The following is a 20658-nucleotide window of genomic DNA, read 5'->3' as shown; positions in this document are numbered from 1 at the left end:
ATTTTGATTGTTGTGAAGAAAAGACATCTTTTGATTTTTGGTTCAGTAGGTCCAAGGTCAAGGTCACAGGGGTCAGTCATGTTGTTGTAGCCCTCAGATCAATACTGCAGACAGACCGCAGATACTTCCTATTGCATATTAAAGCTGTCTTATAATTGTGATGGTCAAAGTGGTTTTTGGAGATAACTTTGGACAATTGTTGACCACTATCACCATACAATGTCTTGAAGGCAATATTTCACGGTTTACAGTCAAGGCAGAGACATACTATGCTTTTGTTGTGGAAGCAACAGGCAAAGTAGATCGATTCTCTGTAAAAAAAAATCTCCATGCCACAAGTTATAAAGGTCATCATGTTTCCAAATGGGTTGTTATATGTTTCTGTACATGTGTGGATGAGTAAATTTCTGCTGAATCGCTCTACATTGCCTGAGTTTTAAAATAATTTTGAAATATGTTGAAACCCCCTCCCCCCATATAAAACGTACTCGCTCTGTAGAATTATCCGTTACACTTCAAAACATCCGGTCCTTAGCTCCACCTCCGTATTAGCATTGGCTCATTTATCTATGTATCGCAAAAAGAGGTGGCGCCTGTGATTAACGGCCGTGAGGTAGCCATCTTGTTGAGTAATTGTTGTTAATGTTTGTACAGGTATACAACACGGGTACAGAGTACTTTAACCAGAAGCCAGGCAAGGGTATAAGCTATCTACAGGAACAGGGTCTGCTAGCTGACCCTTTGGAGCCCGGAGAGGTCGTGACCTTTATACGGGGCAATCCTAAGATTGACAAGAAAGTGCTCGGGGAGTTTATCACAAAACGAAGTAACTCGCAGCTGCTTGAGGCATTTGTTAAGTAAGTGTTTTCTGTTGTTTTACAGTGTTAACGATGTTCTTCACTTCATAATATATATGAATATACACACGATTATTCAACTATATGTAATGCTGGGATGGAAACTAACTAACTTCGTTTGTAGCATGGCCTTGCTAATTGAGGCGGGTGAGCAGATAGTGCGGGAACAATTCATTCCATTTCAGAATATAATCTAAAAATAGCTATCAATCAGCCAAAAAGTTATTATCCCCCGCCATAGGCATTGTTTTGGCATTGTCCGTCCATCCATCCATCCGTCTTTCTGTCCGTCCATCTGTCCATCTGGCACTTTTGTGTCAGAAGAGATATCTTGCAAGTGCTTTGGGGGATTTTTTTAAAACTTGGTATGAGTATATATATGGATAAGAGGATGATGCATGTCAAATGGCATTGTACACCATCGGATAATATCGGAGTTATGGCCCTTTGCATCTTGAAAAAAGTTTTTTGTGTGTGTCCGAAGCCATATTCTTGGAAGTGCTTTGACGGATTTTATTGAAACTTGGTATGAGTATATACATAGATAAGAGGATAATGCACGTTGGCGTTGTCCATCCGTCCAGAAAACTTTTGTGTCCAGAAGTATAATGGCGGGGGATATCAATTCAGCGAATTTGCTTGTTTTAAAGTGCACTGTACCTCAACGAGTTTGCAATATTTTGTACAGGGATAGAAATTAGCAAGGGACCATTGGCCAATAGCCCTTTAAATGTGTTATAGGCTGCTAGATTTTCTGAAAAAACATGCAAAAAGAATGAGCGTGGGATACATTGGTCAAAATATTAGTGTTTTCATGACGGTATATACATTTTATATATATATGGTACCGGGGGGTAATTAAAAAGAATGATAATCCAGGGCTCAGCCTAGGTTCAAACTTGAGGGAGAAGTGACTTCTCCCTGAGCTGAAATTAGGGAGAAATTAGGCCACTAGAAGGAGAAGTGATTTCTGTTCGGCGTTTAATAAAATCTTCGCTTGTTTTATACCCCTCATTACACCAAGCCTTAGTATCATCATCAATGACAAACAAATAATATTTTCAAATTCAATAAATCCTTACATATTAAGTCACATAAATCAATTCATACAAATAAAACTTGTGATTTCCATGTGCATCATAAAAATAAACAGTACTTTAATGTAATGCAATGACAATCCAAACCCTATTTACATCATAATGTACATGATAATTAGTCAGTGATCTTTTTCACCCAACTGGGAACGGGTCCGGTACCCATGCAATTGGAAATTCTTCGCATCATGAAATCACCAAATTGTGGTAAAAACGAGTCTTAACAAAACACAATCTTTATGCATAGGACATATAGTATATCTGTTACTGTTTATCCGAATTTTATACATATCCGAAATATGTACACTTGCTAATGCCTTACCTGTTTCATTTAATAATCCAAATTTTCCGTGTTGTTATCTGGTTTAACAAACCTTATAACATGTACATGTTTGTTAAATCCAGTTAATGCTTTCTCCATTATTGAGTCACTTGTAATTTGATTCGCCAGCTTTGAATTGAATGCGGGTTTAATGTTACAATACGTCTGCCATTTGCAATGTCAAAGGTCATGACGTAGCAATTTTATTATACTCGGATAATTTATATGTAATCGAGGAAATGTGTTTTCTCAATGTCTATTGTGTTGTGTTAGGACTTATTAGTATAAAAATGAACTGTGGTTTCAGTTTATATAAGATGGGTGTTACTCGTAATTATCGGTGGATTAACAAACTGACAAAACTCGCTGGACTTTTACAGTAGTGGATCTACGTAATAAATAGACCTTTGATCAATTTTGTTTTTCTTTAATATTTTTTCCGACTTTCTTTAACCGTGCCGTCTGCCGAAAACCTGTAATTATCGAATGGTCAATGAGGTTGCGGGATATAAAATAAAGTCGTTTACGTATGGATACGGTAGATAAAATTATGGAAATTAGCACTACAGTTTGCACGGGTGAGTTGTTAGTTTTCGTTTATATGATTATGAATTAATGTCTGACAAAATAAATTGCACATCAACTGGGTAATAAGTGTTTAAGAGTTTTGAAACACGAAACAAGTAAACAGTAGAACATACTAGAATAAATCGTATTAATATTTACTGTTGGGAATGTGTTGCGCGTGTAAACTTTTTTGAGCGTAAATACATGTCTATAACGCCGTCATTTCATCGCTCAGGTAAACTACTGCATATGTATATACAATGCGCGCGTTCTCATTGGTAACTATCGATGTTAATGTACCGCTTAACACCGCCTGCAAGGCGTGTACTAATTGCGCTTGCAGAACAGAGAACTATCAAAACTGTCGCCGAAATGACACTCGCTTTGATCTTTTGATGTAAACCGTTATTGTTTGGAGTGAATGCCCATGTATACTAGTTGCCTGGATAAGCTTTCACAGCAGTCGATCTTTTGCTGTGATAATAAACTGATAACATAACAAGCGTCATCGGTGACTTTATGACATGTGAAAATAGAAAATTTTTAGATGAAAAAGTTCAGAAAAAAACGTCGCTGTTGAAAACAAAGAAGGCGAAACGTCGCTGTTGAAAAAAAAAGAAGGCGAAGTCAACTTCTCCTTCATGTAATTTAAGGGCGACATTAATTTATTATGTGCCGGGCGAAGATGTCGCCCACGTCGCCCTCACGGCCGAGCCCTGTAATCAAATAGAAATAATATTAACACAAGTTAATCTGTACAAAAAAAGTCAAGTAAACATAACATGGGTAACATAACCAGTGTTTTGTTGGGTAACTCAATCCATGTTAGGTTGAATTTACTTTTTCATATACTGTATAATGTATGATGTTTATATTGTGACTGGTTGCAGGTCGTTCCACTTTGAAGACCTGCGTATAGACGAGGCACTCAGACAGTATTTGGAAGCCTTCAGACTTCCTGGGGAGGCCCCGGTCATCTCTATGGTGATGGAACACTTTGCAGACCACTGGCATGTGAGTTATTGAGACATTGTGGACATGATTGTACTTTTATGTGTTATTGCAGACGTGATGTGGTATTTCTCATCCTTTCTGCTGATTTCTTTCCTTTGAATGACAAAGTAGTTTAACATTGTGTTATTAAAGTCTCAACTTTGCTTAATACACTGGTTGGATTGAATGTTTTTGCTCAACCATTTGGTAGTTAGCTTAGAAAACAAATGACGGATAAGGATAAAACATTTATGGTGAACCAATATACAGAAGGGAATACCCCATGCAGAGGCCAAACATTCTTTTTACTTGGCCTTTAATTCAAAGACTTGTCTTTTCAGAAATCCAACGGTGAGCCCTTTGCCAATGCAGGCGCAGCATTTATACTTTCCTATGCCATTATCATGCTGAATGTAGACCAGCACAACCACAATGTGAAGAAACAGAATATACCTATGACTTTTGAGGTAAGTGACCCTCCTGCCCCTCACATTGTTTTCCCCTACAGGTTTCACCGGAGGGGACTTATGGTTTGCGCTCTGTCCGTCAGTCCGTCAGTCTAACAGTCCGTCAGTCAGTCAGTCAGTCACATTTATCTGGATCCTGCGATAACTTTAAAACTTCTAAATATTTTTTCATGAAACTTGAAACATGGATAGATGGCAATATGGACATTATACACGTCATTTTATTTTGTTCCTACGTCAAAAATTCTGGTTGCTGTGGCAACCAAAAAAATATTTTATTTTTTTTCTGACAATAGTGGAATTTCTTACAATGATGGAGCCGGTAGGGGACCATATTGCTTGACAATAGCCTTGTTTGTTCTGTGATTCATTTCATTATTATTCCATTACTCAGAGAAGGCATCAGACGTGATTTCATTTAAATGTGGACAATGGTTCACCCAGAGTCAGAAGCTTATGGGTCAATCATATCTTTTTTGAGCCAGCAAATAACTCTCTGTTAATAATCCTTATTAAACAAACAATAGTATAAATGGAAGACTATATCTATACCCAAATTTTACAAGATTTGCAACATTACAATATGCAATATTGGTTGAATGCTCTTATTGGCTTATGCATATATTCAGCAAAGCGTGTATTACTATGGTACAAAGCATTTTTGAACTTATTGTAATATTTATTAGTCCCCTACCGGTTTCACCGGAGGGGACTTATGGTTTGCGCTCCGTCTGTCTGTCTGTCTGTCTGTCCGTCTCACTTTTCTGGATCCTGCGATAACTTTGAAAGTTTTTAATATTTTTTCATGAAACTTGGAACATATATAGATGGCAATATGGACATTATGCACGTCATTTCATTTTGTTCCTACGTCAAAAATTCTGGTTGCTATGGCAACAAATAGACTAGAAGTACTGCTGAAAATGGCGGTTTTCTGGATCCTGCGATAACTTTAAAAGTTCTTATTATTTTTTCATGAAACTTGGAACACGGATAGATGGCAATATGGACATAATGATTATGCACGTCATTTCATTTTGTTCCTACGTCAAAAATTCTGGTTGCTATGTCAACAAATAAAAAAATATTCTGACAATGGTGGAATTTCTGACAATGGTGGAGCCGGTAGGGGACTTTTATTGCTTGGCAATAGTCTTGTTTTGTATGTCCCCCAGACTATACTGGGGGACATATTGTTTTTGCCCTGTCTGTTTGTTGGTTTGTTTGCGTCAAACTTTAACATTGGCCATAACTTTTGCAATATTGAAGATAGCAACTTGATATTTGGCATGCATGTGTATCTCATGGAGCTGCACATTTTGAGTGGTGAAAGGTCAAGGTCATCCTTCTAGGTCAAAGGTCAAATATAAGGGGGGGACATAGTGTTTCACAAACACATCTTGTTTTTTTTTAAAGAGTGTTTTATCAGATAAAGGTCTTCACATTCTTAGCGATAACTAAATGTGTGTGTGTGTGTGGATAATATCATCATGGCTGTCTATTAAATTAATAGATCCCAAATTAATTTAAATGACGCTTGTAATAGTTATGTGTGTCTGGTATATTGTACAGCAAATTCATGTGGACAGTCATACATCTTTTATTTTTCGGTCATATTTGAATGTTTCAGGTCTTTTTTGTCATAATCATATTTTCAGCATACAATCAAGATGATTACTTTAAAGCGGGTATATACGATTTAGTCAAATATTTATGAATTTATATAAACTGTGTAAAAAACTTATTATTTATATAGTTCAATATAAATTAAAATAAAAGTTAAGAAGAACATGTGTCGAAAAATGCGAAATAAGCCAGATATTTAATTCTGAAATTGAAAACGGCTGTACAGCCGAATTCGCCAGCATGTATACCATACATGTACGATGTGCATCTAAACTTAGTTTAACGGTTTATTTGAAATTCTGCAATGATATCTATTCATACGACACACGAACACTATCTCCGATCCTAATACAAAGACGAATGCTTCGGTTATTGTAGGAAAATATGTACGTCACTATCGGCTCGGGGCGCTAATTTGTCTTTGCTGCATTTTATGAAATTCGGCTTTAATGTATAATTTTTCTTGCCTATTTTGTGTTATTGTAACATATTTTATCAATATATTACAATTAAACACATATAAAAAATCGTATATACCCGCTTTAAAGATCTTGAAATATTATGATTGACATTGTTAATTGGTTAATTAGCCAGCTAATATATTGTATATCAATTGAGCTTGTGAATTACATGTTTGGAAATGTGTGGAGATCCCCTGCAGAGACCTATAGCCTGTGTGGATTTAATCTATACAGGTGTCTTAATTACAGGAGATATTTATTATTTTTGTAATAATTGTTTTTATACACATATTTGGATACTGAATTTATATCTGAATATTAACCCAGTAATTGGATATTTGGATATCCAAGTATTCATCGACATCCCTAGTAATTTAGTAGTGTGCCAGTAGTAGAAAGTAGGATGTCCTCACTTGAAGTATGCGTGTTGTCTTGTTTCAGCAATTTAAAAGGAATCTGTCAAAAACCAACGGGGGTGAAGATTTTGAAAGTGAAATGCTGTTGGAAATCTATAATGCTATTAAGTAAGTTCAGTGCACATGAGAAACAATAAAACGAAGCTATTTTTCTTAAGTTAACAAATATGTTTCTTTTCTCTTTGAATGCTTCAGATGAAAAATTTTCATTGTAAAGAAGTGTATCAGTGTTATATATATATGTATAATATAAGTATCTTTAATAAGTGTTTATTAAATGATTGCTTCACACATAAGTCTTGGTTTTATAAATGCTCAGTTACAAATGTTTTTTTTTAATGATTGGCCTCAATGAAATAGACAATTGTCATTTTAGAACCGAGGAGATTGTGATGCCGTCAGAGCACACAGGGCTGGTGAGGGAAAATTACCTGTGGAAGGTATGGTTTAATTGCTCACTATTTATACAGTTTCTTCTCGGTTTCACAAACACATTCGTAGACATAAGAATAAAGAATGTACATAGAAAAAAGAAAATACAATAAGTGTTTGAAAATATAAAGGCTACAAATGTTGTTTTTGTTTTAAATAAATTGTTCTTAAGAAGATTTAATTGTAAGAGGTGTTATCATCCATGTCAATTTAAATTTATCAAATAAGAAGAACAGTACAGTTTAACAGTATTCTTAATTTTTAGAGTCAAGTCTAAGAATGTTTTGGTGAATTTGGGCGCAGGTCTGTGCTTGTTTTACTTAGCAATTCTTTGATTGACTTTCCTAGCTTGATCCTTTGTGAGATCACCTTACCCACGGGAATAATTTATTGTATCGGTACTTTTGTCAAATTGTGTACTGGCATATTGCAGTGGACTCTCATCACCTGAGATGAATTATTTGCCTGCTTAAGTCCAACTTAAATCCAAAGTTTTGACTGGTCCATACAGTCCCATTTGATAACTATACAAAACTTAAGCTAGAAAAATTGTAATTAAATCTGCATTAAATACCAGCCAAGTAGTCTCTAATTACTTTGATGTATTTCATTTGAGCCTCTTTCTGGGAAAACTGGGCTTAATGCATGTGTGCATGTGCAGTCAGCACAGGCTAATCCTCGAGGACACTTTCTGCATTAACTGGATTTTTTTAGAAGATAATTTGTTTAAACAAATGATTACATAAAAGCTGAAAGAGTGGCCACTGATACGCCTGTGCAGACTTCACAGGCTAATCTGGGACGACACTGCACACATGCATTTAGCCCAATTTCCTCAGAATGAGGCGTATTACTTGCTCAGGTGATGCTGAAGAGGGCTGGTACTCTGGACGGGGTGTTCCGCCACGCCCCCACGGGAGCCTTCGACCATGACCTGTTCACACTGATCTGGGGACCCACTGTCGCTGCTCTCTCATTCGTGTTTGACAAATCTTCCGATGAAGCCATTATAGCCAAGGCTATTTCTGGGTTCAGGTAAGTAATATGCAGGTCATGTTGTCAAAGTGGAGAAATCTGGTGTATATTAGCAAGTGGAGGTTATGGATTTATTTCCCAGTCTGAAGTGTTTTCAGGATCTCCATTAAAGACAAAATATATTGATTATGCCCGGAAAACAGACTTGAGAGTGCCTCAATAAGCCAAAGAAAGCGTTTAGCTAAAACCAATAGTTTGAAACTGAACTCTTAAAGATATAACAAATGTATTACTTTGCTGTATATCAAATATTGTTTTACAAAAAGCTCCTGGTAAATATATTGTAGCTGATGACCATCTTTCATGCAGACTATTAGCTGATATAGGTCCTTAACTATGCTCTAAATAACAGTTCTAGTTTGCCCTACAACCCTTCAGTATGTAGTAATATATAAGATTATTGAAAACTTATTGTGCAAGGTTCAGCTCTTAATATTGGCAGATAATACAGATTTTAACAGTCAACACCATTTTTATTCTGATTCCAGAAAGTGTGCCATGATATCAGCTCACTATGGAATGAGTGATGTCTTTGATAACTTAGTGATCTCCCTTTGCAAGTTTACAACACTTCTGAGCACTGCAGAGGTAAGATAGTTGAAAGTTTCAATAGATTTTATTTTTAAATTCTTAAGTGTTCAGATAACAATTATTTTAATGAGTTACAAGCTCAACGCTCGACTTATATTTGAGTCGCGTTCTGAAAAAACTGGGCATAATGCATGTGCGTAAAGTGTCGTCCCAGATTAGCCTGTGCAGTCTGCACAGGCTAATCAGGGACGACACTTTCCGCTTTATGACATTTTTTGTTTTAATGTAGTCTCTTCTAAGCAAAAATCCATTTTAGGCGGAAAGTGTTGTCCCTGATTAGCCTGTGCGGACTGCACAGGCTAATCTGGGACGACACTTTACGCATATGCATTTAGCCCAGTTTGCACAGAACAAGGCTCATTTGATGTTTGTTCAGGCCCCAGAGAACATCCCGATACAGTTTGGTATGAACAACAAGGCCCAGCTTGCGGCGCGGACGGTGTTTACCCTGGCACATCGTCATGGCGACATCCTGAGGGAGGGATGGAAGAACATTCTAGACTGCATGCTACAGCTGTACCGAGCTAAACTGCTGCCAAAGAGCATGATTGAGGTATTTGACTGATAAAAAGTTAAAATATTTATGTAGTGTGTAAATCAATAAATTCCCAAGGGAACAATCTTGATTTAGCGTGCTATAGCACTTTGCTAGTATTCTATGAAAATAGAAAAGATAACCCTTAAACCTTAATTAGTATAAAGTATTAGACAAAGAAATCTGTTGAATGTAGAAAATTGTTTGAAAATGTCACCAGACTATTCTGACTTTCCATCCTGCCTCTTTTAAGCTGAGCTTTGAGCGATTCTTTTTCTTTTAATTGTCGATAAGTTGCAACTTGTAAATCAAAGATTGAGTTTGCAGTTTTTGGTTAAATATTTCTGTGGTTAAGAATAGCACTTGGTGAATATATTCAGCCAATTTTGTTTATATCCTATTTTAAATATCCTTAGACAAACTCATTTATCATGTTTTCACCAAGTCAATTCTTCTTTGCTATAGTTTCAACCAATCCTAGAGATTCAGCCATTCCTTTTTGGAATTTATGACAAATTTCTTATGAATGTCTTCTTATTGAGTAAATTATAACACATGAATGTTGATTACCAGTATTAGTTAAAAATCATGAAATTAAGATTTTGTAGAAGAAAAAAATTGGAAAAATTACTCGTATAAGAAAAGTTTTGCAAATGGTTATTTGGAAACAATATGGTGGCGTTTATCAGCCTTTATGCAATTGTATTTTATGAATAATATCAAAACATTATCACAAACGTAGTGTTTCTTATCAAAATGATGACTCAACAGATGGCAAAATTACTAAAATTAGGGTTGCTAGAATATGTCAGTTACGCAAGTAAGATCCCTGACGTGTAAAACATCTATGATAGTAATATGTTTTATATACACTAAATTTTATCATTTTTCACTTGTGTGGAAATTGTGTTAATTCTGGATAAAAAGTTGATTTACCTCATAGCGTCTTTCCAACATGAAAAGGGGCTACAGTTTTCATGATTTGGAATGTTGGATTAACAATGTAGTAATGTTTTTCTTGAATGACCATCAACATTTTAAAGGTTTCGGTATTTTTTTTTTTATTGTGCAAATAGTTAGTGAAAAGTAGTGTAGTTTTAATTTTAATACTTATTTGATTAATTGGGGTATGAAAAAAGATTAGGTGAGTGGGTTATCCTGTCTGAATGCAGCTCTAATGAATGAAAATTCAAACACTTGGCTTTTCATCTCCCTATCTTTGTAATACATAACTGAAAGATTGGTTTAGTATGAAATGCGGGTGATCGTTTAAATACAGCATATTTAATCCTGAATTCTAGGTGGAAGATTTCATCCACCCCTCTGGTAAGATCTGCCTCGTAAAGGAAGAGAGCCAGGGGACCAATCAGCGATCAGATACCGGGGTCCTCAGCAGTTTCTACTCGTACTTCACGATGACGGAGTCCGCTACCAGCAAGGGACCCACTGCCGAGGAGGCTGAGGCAACTAAAGTTGCGACCAGGTGTATACGGGAGTGCCAGCTGGAGCAGCTCATTGTGGACAGCAAGTTCCTGAGAGAAGAGTCCTTGCACGAACTGATCAAGGTGAATAATTAAAGTTAATTAAAGTTAAATTTTAAAGTCTCTCTGTTAAATCTTAAAGCCTTTCATTTCAATGTTTAAGTCCTCGCGTTAAATCTAAAAGCAATTCAGTTAAATTTTATATCAATTCAGTCCATTTGTGAAGCAATTCAGGTACGTCTTAAAGCCTTTCAGTGAATTGTAAAGAACTTCAGCAGTTGAATTTCAAAGCTCTTAAGTTAAATATTAAAGCCCTTCATAGTAATGTCAGAACCCTTCAGATAAAGCTTTCATCATTTCAGTTAAATCTTAAAGCTTTTCTGCCTATTCTCCAAATGGTAAAAAATCAAACCCATTCAGCTTGATTGTCAGCACTATTTTCATTATTTTTGCAGGCACTGATATTCACGTCGCAGGGCCCTGAGGCTCATGATTCCATGGGCACAAACTATGATGAGGACGCAGCTGTCTTTTTCTTTGAACAATTCATCACCTGTATACTGCAAAACAGGTAACATGTTATTATCGGTCAAACTGAGTATGATGTGACAGAAATAACTTTTTAACTTTATTTTAATCTCATGGTAAGCTTTTATTTATTTCCTGAATCAAGCATAAAAGTGGAAAATATACAAATCTAAGTGATTCAATGTGATATGTCCATACTGACTTGTATCAGATTATCTATAATTTTGTTTTGTTATTATTTTTTCAATAGATCGTTATGCCCACCTAAGCTTTAAGAGCACAAAGTGCTCGTGGTGAGCTTTTGTCCAGTGTCAGTCATTGTCAACCTTTAGCTCATTACCGCTCTATATGCCACCTTCCTTCACTGAGGCAGCTATACACGGTAGTTTATGTTTCATAAATCTTTATAAATAAACATAATCTTAAAAATAAACCTTATCTGAATTCAAAACTTAACAGACCATCAATAATATTTCTTTTTTAAACCGTCCATTCTCTTTGACCATCATCAACATTAAAAGTTCCTTCTACATTCCAGGGATCGTGTCACGCCAGTTTGGGATTCAGTAAAGGAGCACATATACAGTCTCATAGTCAACGCTCCCCACCACACCTTCATGGTAGAGAGGGCAGTTGTCGGTCTGCTAAGAATTTCTATACGTCTGTTACGACGCGAGGACATTGCCCCTCTAGTGTTATCCTCAGCACAGATTCTGTTAATGATGAAACCCCAGGTGGTCCACAGTGTCAGTATATGTCAGCAGGTCGCCTATGGACTCCATGAAATGCTGAGGACTAATGCGGCTAACATCCACCAGTCCGTAGATTGGTACCACCTGTTTACGCTTCTCGAAGTTGTGGGGGCGGGTGTTGATCCCCCACCAGTGCTACAGGTCAACTCTGGGGTCAACCTTCCAGAGGGTCTGAGAGATGCAGGTATGCAATAGATTTGATGTAATCATATTTGAACAACATAACTTGAGCTCCGATAAAAGATTTTGAGTTATTAGTGGCTCATTCTTTAGTTTAAATGGATAGCAAAAAAGGCTGAACAATAAGTTGCCTGATGCTGATCTGTTTCATATATTGTGATGCTTAAAATTTGAACCAAAGAAAGTTACAGCTTTTTTCAGCCACATTAATTGTAAATTTTCACAATTTTATTGGTACCCAGAATCATCCAGTAAAGAAATGATGCCAGATTATTTTTTTAATTACATTTTTGACTTATCATGAAGTTTTGTGATCTGTACATATTTCTTTTAAAGATATTGATCATAAGTGAAATAAAATCAATATTCTACCCCAACCACTTGCTATACTCTGTTTGTTATTTCTCCTCGCCAGAGGCTCAGAGTGACAGCGAGGTGTCCTCCCGAAGTGGTGCCGTTACCGGGGGCGACAGGGACTACAACTCAGACAGTGAGTTTGAGATCAGGAACCGGCCATCTGCCTCGCACGGGGAGTTTGAGGTGCGGGCCGTACCAGAGAACGGCAGCTGGATGCTGGTAAGAGCTTGATTGGAGCCTAAAATGATATTTCACCTCTCGAAATAAAGCAAAATGAACACGAATGGCTTCCATTTTTAGCTTGGCTGTTTTCGGAAACCCGAGGTATTTTTATAGCCAGCTCTTCGTGTTGTGTCGTCTGCCGTCCGAGTCGTGCTAAAACCTTAAAATTTTGTTAACCTTTTGAACATTGGTTCTTAAATGAAAGATTAGTTCTACACGCCACACCCATTTTTGGGTCATTAGGTCAAAGGTCAAGGTCACTGTGACCTCTAAAAAAAAAAAAAAATTCTGACAAGCTTTCATTTATTCAAAACTGTACCCGTAGCCGAGCGATAGCACCCATTATGCGGTGCTCTTAAAGCAATTCTTGCTTTAAAAAAAAAAAAAAAAAAAAAATGTATGCCAGTTTCCAGAAGAAAACACATTGGAGCTCCATGATGTAATAAAGTGAACTGTGGGGTATGCCTGTATTTTCTGTCCAAATAAGATTGGACTTTTCCCATTTAATATGGATAAATGGTTTAATGTGATGTGAAAGCATCTGACACCGTTCTTGTTCAATTAAATAAACAATTGATTAGACAATTTATTTTAAATTGATACATCATTTAGAAAATTAGTTTCTGAAAATTGGGCAAAAGTGACAGTAAATTGATATGAAAAATAAACCTTTTTTTGTCTTACTTGTTTACTAACGTATACATAATCGTTGTTTTGGAATGGTTATACTTACATATTTTAACATCAGGTGGCATAAATCCCAGGATAATAGTATCTTTTGGCTTGATTTTACCATATAACACAAACAAAGTTGGCTTTTATGCAGATTTTAAATTTGCTATTTCTTTTGAAACTGTGATTATGTGATTATAGAGTGATTAAAAACAAATAAACAAATCAGCAATTTTTCACCAATTTTTTACCCACAGTCTTTTAAGGGGATAGACTTATGACTGATTACATATATTTAGGTTATTCACATTCTATAGGGAAAAAAAGATTTACATAAAATGATGTGCGTATGTATGTCCTTAATGCAGTGTTTCTAAGAGCAAGACACTTAAGTAAGACTATTTTAAATTTAAGGCAAATCAAGAGGTAAACAAATTGTGTTGAAACTCCTCAGAATCATTATACCATCTACCATCTGAAATGAAGTAGAGAGATTTATACTGGATGTGCCATGGGTGACTGTTCCGTTGTCTGTCTGTAGACTTTATCTTAAGCAAAGTGCTACTACACTATTTGGCATTCAACATTCAAACTTGCATGCAATATTATCCACGATGGAAAGGTGTGTGGATATGGTGGGCATTATTCTGTGCGTGTGTACGAGTGTGCCAGCATGCCTGCTTCAATCCATCCCATTCTTCTTACAGCAACTCTGTCTTCATTTAGTGTAGAATTTTCATCAAAGTTGGGTTATAATATTCACAAAAAACTACAGCGCATATTGTTGCGTTTTCCAGATTGTGTTTGTTTTGAAAGGAGTTACATATACAGGGTTTTGTGTGCATCACCTACATTTTGTGTGCTTTTTTTATCTTTAAAGAATAAATATTATTAAATACAACAGTAAGAGCAGATATTGTGATTAGGATGGCTTTATTTTTTTATAAAGTACATGTAATTTACCCTTTGTTTACAATTACACATAAAAACTAATGTGTGCAACTTCTACATTTTGTGTGCAAATTTAGTCCGACATTTACAGAATAATTATCAACAAGTGCTCTAGTGCCTATTGTCACCAGGTATTCATCATTTAGTGACAAACTCTAATCTTATTCATGATTAATGTAACCTGCTGGTTAAATGTTGCATGGATTCGTCAGTGTTGGTGTGTAGACATGTGTGAAGACATCAATGACATGAAGTCTATCTGGGGCAAAATATGAACATTTTCAGAGTGTAAATGTGGCTTTAAAAAATAATTAACCAAACATTCATAAGTACGGTAATATGTACTTTTTACTGTTTGTATCCTACGAAAAATCTGTGTATTGGCATTGAAAAATGTGTATCACAATGTTCATATTTAATTATGTTATGTAATTATACCCCCTTTCTTTCTTCCACACCCCTACAACAAAGTTGAGGAAGAAGAGTTCACTGGGTTCACTATAAACATCTGTCTTTGTTTGTATACACACACAATTGTCAAATGAAATTCTCCTAGACAATTCTAGATACAAAATTAAATGCATTGTTTATTAATTATTCTAGTTAAAATGTCATCGTAGTATTTGTATTATTTCTGTACGATGATGATGACACTTGGATATATTAATTACATGCAGAGGTAAGGCGTATTCATCACAATATTAACACGGTCTAGTTTTGTACAGACATTTCACATGTTTTAATTTCATTCTTGAATGTTGTGCTGGTTGTGCTGGTGGTAATTGTGATGATGGTGATGACTTTGTTGATAACACTGATGATCACACCCCACCATACACAGGTACACAAAGATGAGCAGTACAAGCGGCTGCCACCAGTCAACCAGTACAGCATCGAGCTCAATGAGCCAATCCAGTGCTGTGATATCCGCTCCATGCTAAAAGCATCTGAGACCCTGTCATTCCTGGTGAGAGACGCCGCCCATGTGACCCCACTCAACTTTGAGAGCTGTGTGCACGCCATAAGGTCCTTCGCTGAGGCCTCGCTGAATGGTGGTAAGCTGATGCGGCAGTTGCTGATTTCAGGATTGTTGTGTTTTGTTTAAATAACTTGATTGCTGCATGCTCACATGCAAAGGCATCATTCATAAATCATAGGTTCTTCAGGCTTTTGATGATTACAGAATTTTTATATTGTTGTTGTGTTCACTGTGATAGAGTTATCTAAGTGCTTTGATATAAAAGAGTACTGCATTATAGAATGTACAAATTTTAGGTTTTGATAATATGTATGTGTTTTGCGAGTGAAGTCCAAGAATATTTAATTTAAGAGGAGCTAAATAATATATTTTCTTAATAATATATATAAATATATATTCTATATTCTAAATGTCCACAGTGTTAAGAAATTGCAAAATTCTCTATTGTCTGTTTGTAATTTAAACATAACATTTTCTGTAAAATATTATCATGATAACATGAACTATGATGATGATGATGATTTTGATGATGATGGTGAGGATGAGGAAGATGACAACAATGATATGAATGATGATGCATCTCATTGCCAGGTCACAGACGCAAGGTGTCAGTACCAAGGAATCCCCGGGACCGCAAGTCCAAACACAAAACGAAGAAGGGTGGCGGGAACATGAAGAAGTCCAGCTCCTCCCCAGGTCATTTCCATGGTAACCAGGGGTCAGACGAGGAAGACGAGGGGCATGAGATGGACGCAGAGATGCAGACACTCTCCATACAGGTATATATGGGTTCTCTCTGGGTAAACATTCTCTATACAGGTACATTTGGGTTCTCTCTGGAAAAAAGGGTTTAATGCATGTGCGTAAAGGGTCATCTCAGAGTCAGCCTGTGCAGTTTGCACAGCAGGGTTCGACACTAAGGCACGTCCGACAGACATTGTCTAGTAAGATCAGTGGTCGGGCTAGTAAAACTGCGGGCTAGCTTGTCCGACTGGTCGTACATAAAAAAATCTATACTGATTCATATAATTACAACTAACTGTTGTGAAAACCTTTATTTTTAATGTGTAAAATTACTCTCGTATCCGTTATTTACATTAAAACAAAACTAGTGTATTTAAATAAACGCGGAGCATTCACATGATTCATTGCTATTTTTAGACGCAAAGGAGAGCTTCCTGCAGAAATTGCTTGTTTCCATTGGTCAAGTTGTCATGAATATTAATGATTTTCTAGAGTTTCGTAAAACTGTAGAGCATGATTTACGACTTCTATCGAAAATCGGTATCGTCAATGTAAACATTTTTGCGTAGCAAACAAGAGAATGTAATTTAAAGAATGGCTTTGTTCAAGTTCGGATTTTCGTCCGACAAATCAGTTAATAAAAAAGAATCCGATGCTTAAACTGACACGAAACGTAATTATAAAGAAACACGAAAACGTCAATTTTATCCTAGATGGAAAATCAAGTCATGAATTGAATTTGACGGAGAAAAGCAAAAAAAGTTTTATTTTATTGTTTTACTCTATGCATAAAAAAAAATCTGGTGTTCACTGATTATTTACTGATAAATCCTGATTAAACAGTTACATGACACAATTGTGTTCATTTGCTATGTCATTTGTGGTCTAGTAGACATAAGGTTCGGGCTAGTACATTTTAAGAGGAGCTGGTCCGACGGTCTTGCTGTAAAAAAAGTTAATGTCGAACCCTGCACAGGCTAATCAAGGATGACATTTTCCGCCTCAAACTGGATTTCTGCTCAGAAGAGACTTCTTTTAAATGAAAAATACCATAAAAGCGGAAAGTATTGTCCCTGATTAGCCTGTGCAAACTGCACAGGCTTAATCAGAGAGGACCCTTTACATACATGCCTTAAACTCCATTTTCCCTGAACAAGGCTCATACATGTATATAACCAAACATACATGTATATAACCAGATAAGAGGGGTATTTGAGTAAATACGCTTTACAATTTCGCCAATACCCTGTAGAAGTGGCTAGGAGAATTTTTAGAGGGAACACTGGTAAAAGTTGAAAATCTTACCAAATCATGTAAGGAAATTTTTGGGAGAGAACCTGTCTGACAATTGTGTTGATGTTTTTGATTGAACACTTCAAGTATTTTTTTTCATTTACTCACACATTAATTTACTTTTCACTTTTTACCATGGGATTTTAATTAATTATGAATATATGGAACTCTGAAAATAGAAGTCAAAGGACATTATATAGTCATATTATAGTTATTTGCTAACTTCAAGTACAATTATTTGTCAGAACTGTGTCTTTTGCTAAAAGTTCAAGGTCAGGCAAAAATTTGGAAGCGTTTTTTTATCGATAGTGTTTTTTTGTTGTTGATAATTTTATAATTTGATCTAAAGCATGTTTTAAACATTTTATGATTAAACGTTTTGTCAAATAATGTATTTGTTTGATTTTGCTGTGCTTATTTGTTTTTATATAATTGATTAAATAATAATTTTTCTCTAAGATCTATTTCACATTTACCGGTTGAAGTACATGGCCTACAACATTTTTTTGAATTTACTTTTAAATTTACAACTTGTGGAAACTTCATTAATGTTGCCTTTACGGTTTGTAAGATGGTTTTTGTGTGTGTCTAGACATCTGTTTCTTTGTTCGTAATGGCGGGCCTTTTTTAACTATTCATTTCCAAACCTTATATAATAATTAAACCTGAACAGACTGCGAGTTACTCGCAGACTGTTCTGGTTTAATGCTGTTTGCACATAGCCATTTTCACTTTGCTTCTAAGTGGGAAAGGGATTAAGGCCAGATAAACCCGGCATGATCAGATGGTCTCCTGTTTTCAGCTGCTGGACCTGATGCACACACTTCACACACGGGCCAGCAACATCTTCATGTCCTGGTCCGAAGAGAACAAGGGCACCAGGGAGCCTGGAGCCAGGGGTGATGATGGCTCAGAGTCCCTGTGGATCAAATGCTGGTGTCCTCTGCTCCAAGGTACCATCATGTACTTTCTCTACCTGTGTGTGTGAATGTGTACCTTAATAACTTGCTAGACTCTCAAAAGTTGGTACATACTTTGGATATAAGCTTCAATAATTAGCTTTAAAGACTTTAAAGCAAAATATTAACTTTTGCTGTGGTCTAGTGCTGTGGGGGTAAACTGGAGTACCTGGATGAAAGTCACTGCCCTGGTTATCCTTTGCTATGTTTGAAGTCTTTGTATTTCTATATAAGATGCAAAACATCGACTTGTCAGGCATCATAAATTTACTCATGATGATGAACATTTCATGAACATTTCAGTGTTGTTTAATATTATGTTGTTCTTCATCTGAATTCATACATACTTTTTTGTTTTGGTGACTCGTTGTGTTGTTCATCATCATATGAAATAATATAATAACAGTTTAATTTAAAGAAAAATTATATTTTTGGAGGTTTTGAAATCTCAAATAAAGATTGTGTTGTCTCATGAAGTACCTCTTGTTATAGGTATAGCTAGGCTGTGTTGTGACTCAAGAAAGCAGGTTAGAGGGCAGGCGTTGACCTACTTACAGAGGGCTCTGTTGGTGCATGATCTCCAAACACTGTCAGCCATTGAGTGGGAGGCGTGCTTTAATAAAGTAAGTTATTATGTGTTCCATAGCCTTAAATTAAGAAAATGATGTATCATAAATAAAATGGTGCAACTTTACTGCTCATGTTTTCTTTGTTCATCAAGGATGGTTTCAAGTTAAGTTTATATCACGGTGTGTTATTTCATTAATGCAGACCTTAAGGTGGGAGTTTTGATCTGGGAAAACTGGGCGTAATGCATGTGCATAAAGATTCGTCCCAGATTAGCTTGTGCAGTCTATGCAGGCTTATCAGGGACACAGCTTTATGCCGTTATGGATTTTTTTGATTAAAGGAACTCCCATCAAAGCGTAAATTTTTGGACTGTGTGGACTGCTCAGGCTTATCTGGGACATCACTTTACACACAGAATGTGGCTCATGCAAAAATGATACATTTCAGATCCTGTTCCCACTGCTGACCAAGCTACTGGAGAACATCAACACTCAGGACCCCTCTGGTATGGAGGAGACACGCATGAGGGCATCTACACTTCTCTGTAAGGTATGGAATACCCTTGACTTGATAGGATGTATTAACCCTTCTCTGTAAGGTATGCACTGCCTTTGCTTAATAAGATGTCTTGAAAGGATGTATTGACTTTTTTTGTAAGGTATGGAATGCCCTTGACTTGATAGAATCTCTTGATATGATGTATTGACCCTTTCTCTGTAAGGTACGCACTGCCATTGACTTGATAAGATGTCTTGATAGGATGTATTGACCCTTCTCTGTAAGGTATGCACTGCCATTGACTTGATAAGATGTCTTGATAGGATGTATTGACCCTTCTCTGTAAGGTATGCACTGCCATTGACTTGATAAGATGTCTTGATAGGATGACTTGACCCTTCTCTGTAAGGTATGCCCTTGACTTGATAGGATGTATTGACCCTTCTTTGTAAGGTATGCACTGCCCTTTACTTGATAAGATGTATTGAGAGGATGTATTGACCCTTCTTTGTAAGGTACGCACTGCCCTTGACTTGATAAGATGTATTGATAGGTTGTATTGACCCTTCTTTGTAAGGTACGCACTGCCCTTGACTTGATAAGATGTATTGATAGGTTGTATTGACCCTTCTTTGTAAGGTATGCACTGCCCTTGACTTGATAAGATGTATTGATAGGATGTATTGACCCTTCTTTGTAAGGTACGCACTGCCTTTGACTTGATAAGATGTATTGACCCTTCTTTGTAAGGTATGGAATGCCATTGACTTGATAGGATGTCTTGATAGGATGTATTGACCCTTCTTTGTAAGGTACGCACTGCCCTTGACTTGATAAGATGTATTGATAGGATGTATTGACCCTTCTTTGTAAGGTACGCACTGCCCTTGACTTGATAAGATGTATTGATAGGATGTATTGACCCTTCTTTGTAAGGTATGCACTGCCCTTGACTTGATAAGATGTATTGATAGGATGTATTGACCCTTCTTTGTAAGGTACGCACTGCCCTTGACTTGATAAGATGTATTGACCCTTCTTTGTAAGGTATGGAATGCCCTTGACTTGATAGGATG

General features: G+C 36.4%; 1 protein-coding gene across 7 annotated transcripts in view; it reads left to right on the top strand.

Annotated features, from left to right (window-relative positions):
- Nucleotides 1-20658, top strand: part of LOC127848820 (Golgi-specific brefeldin A-resistance guanine nucleotide exchange factor 1-like) — a 65994-nt gene that overhangs the window by 25796 nt on the left and 19540 nt on the right. For all 7 annotated transcript variants that reach the window (XM_052381460.1, XM_052381459.1, XM_052381458.1 and 4 more), the window contains exons 16-32: nucleotides 655-857; nucleotides 3731-3854; nucleotides 4175-4300; nucleotides 6829-6911; nucleotides 7180-7243; nucleotides 8098-8270; nucleotides 8759-8858; nucleotides 9238-9414; nucleotides 10698-10961; nucleotides 11333-11448; nucleotides 11944-12341; nucleotides 12753-12913; nucleotides 15381-15594; nucleotides 16110-16297; nucleotides 18358-18508; nucleotides 19007-19137; nucleotides 19532-19633. In XM_052381460.1, the coding sequence (XP_052237420.1) occupies nucleotides 655-857; nucleotides 3731-3854; nucleotides 4175-4300; nucleotides 6829-6911; nucleotides 7180-7243; nucleotides 8098-8270; nucleotides 8759-8858; nucleotides 9238-9414; nucleotides 10698-10961; nucleotides 11333-11448; nucleotides 11944-12341; nucleotides 12753-12913; nucleotides 15381-15594; nucleotides 16110-16297; nucleotides 18358-18508; nucleotides 19007-19137; nucleotides 19532-19633 (2775 nt within the window). The remainder of the gene's footprint in view (nucleotides 1-654; nucleotides 858-3730; nucleotides 3855-4174; nucleotides 4301-6828; nucleotides 6912-7179; nucleotides 7244-8097; nucleotides 8271-8758; nucleotides 8859-9237; nucleotides 9415-10697; nucleotides 10962-11332; nucleotides 11449-11943; nucleotides 12342-12752; nucleotides 12914-15380; nucleotides 15595-16109; nucleotides 16298-18357; nucleotides 18509-19006; nucleotides 19138-19531; nucleotides 19634-20658) is intronic.

This window comes from Dreissena polymorpha, chromosome 10 (genome assembly GCF_020536995.1).
Source record: "Dreissena polymorpha isolate Duluth1 chromosome 10, UMN_Dpol_1.0, whole genome shotgun sequence".
Lineage (NCBI taxonomy): Eukaryota > Metazoa > Mollusca > Bivalvia > Myida > Dreissenidae > Dreissena > Dreissena polymorpha.
The sequence above is the reverse complement of the archived record's forward strand: the minus strand, read 5'-3'. Positions and strand labels throughout refer to the sequence as shown.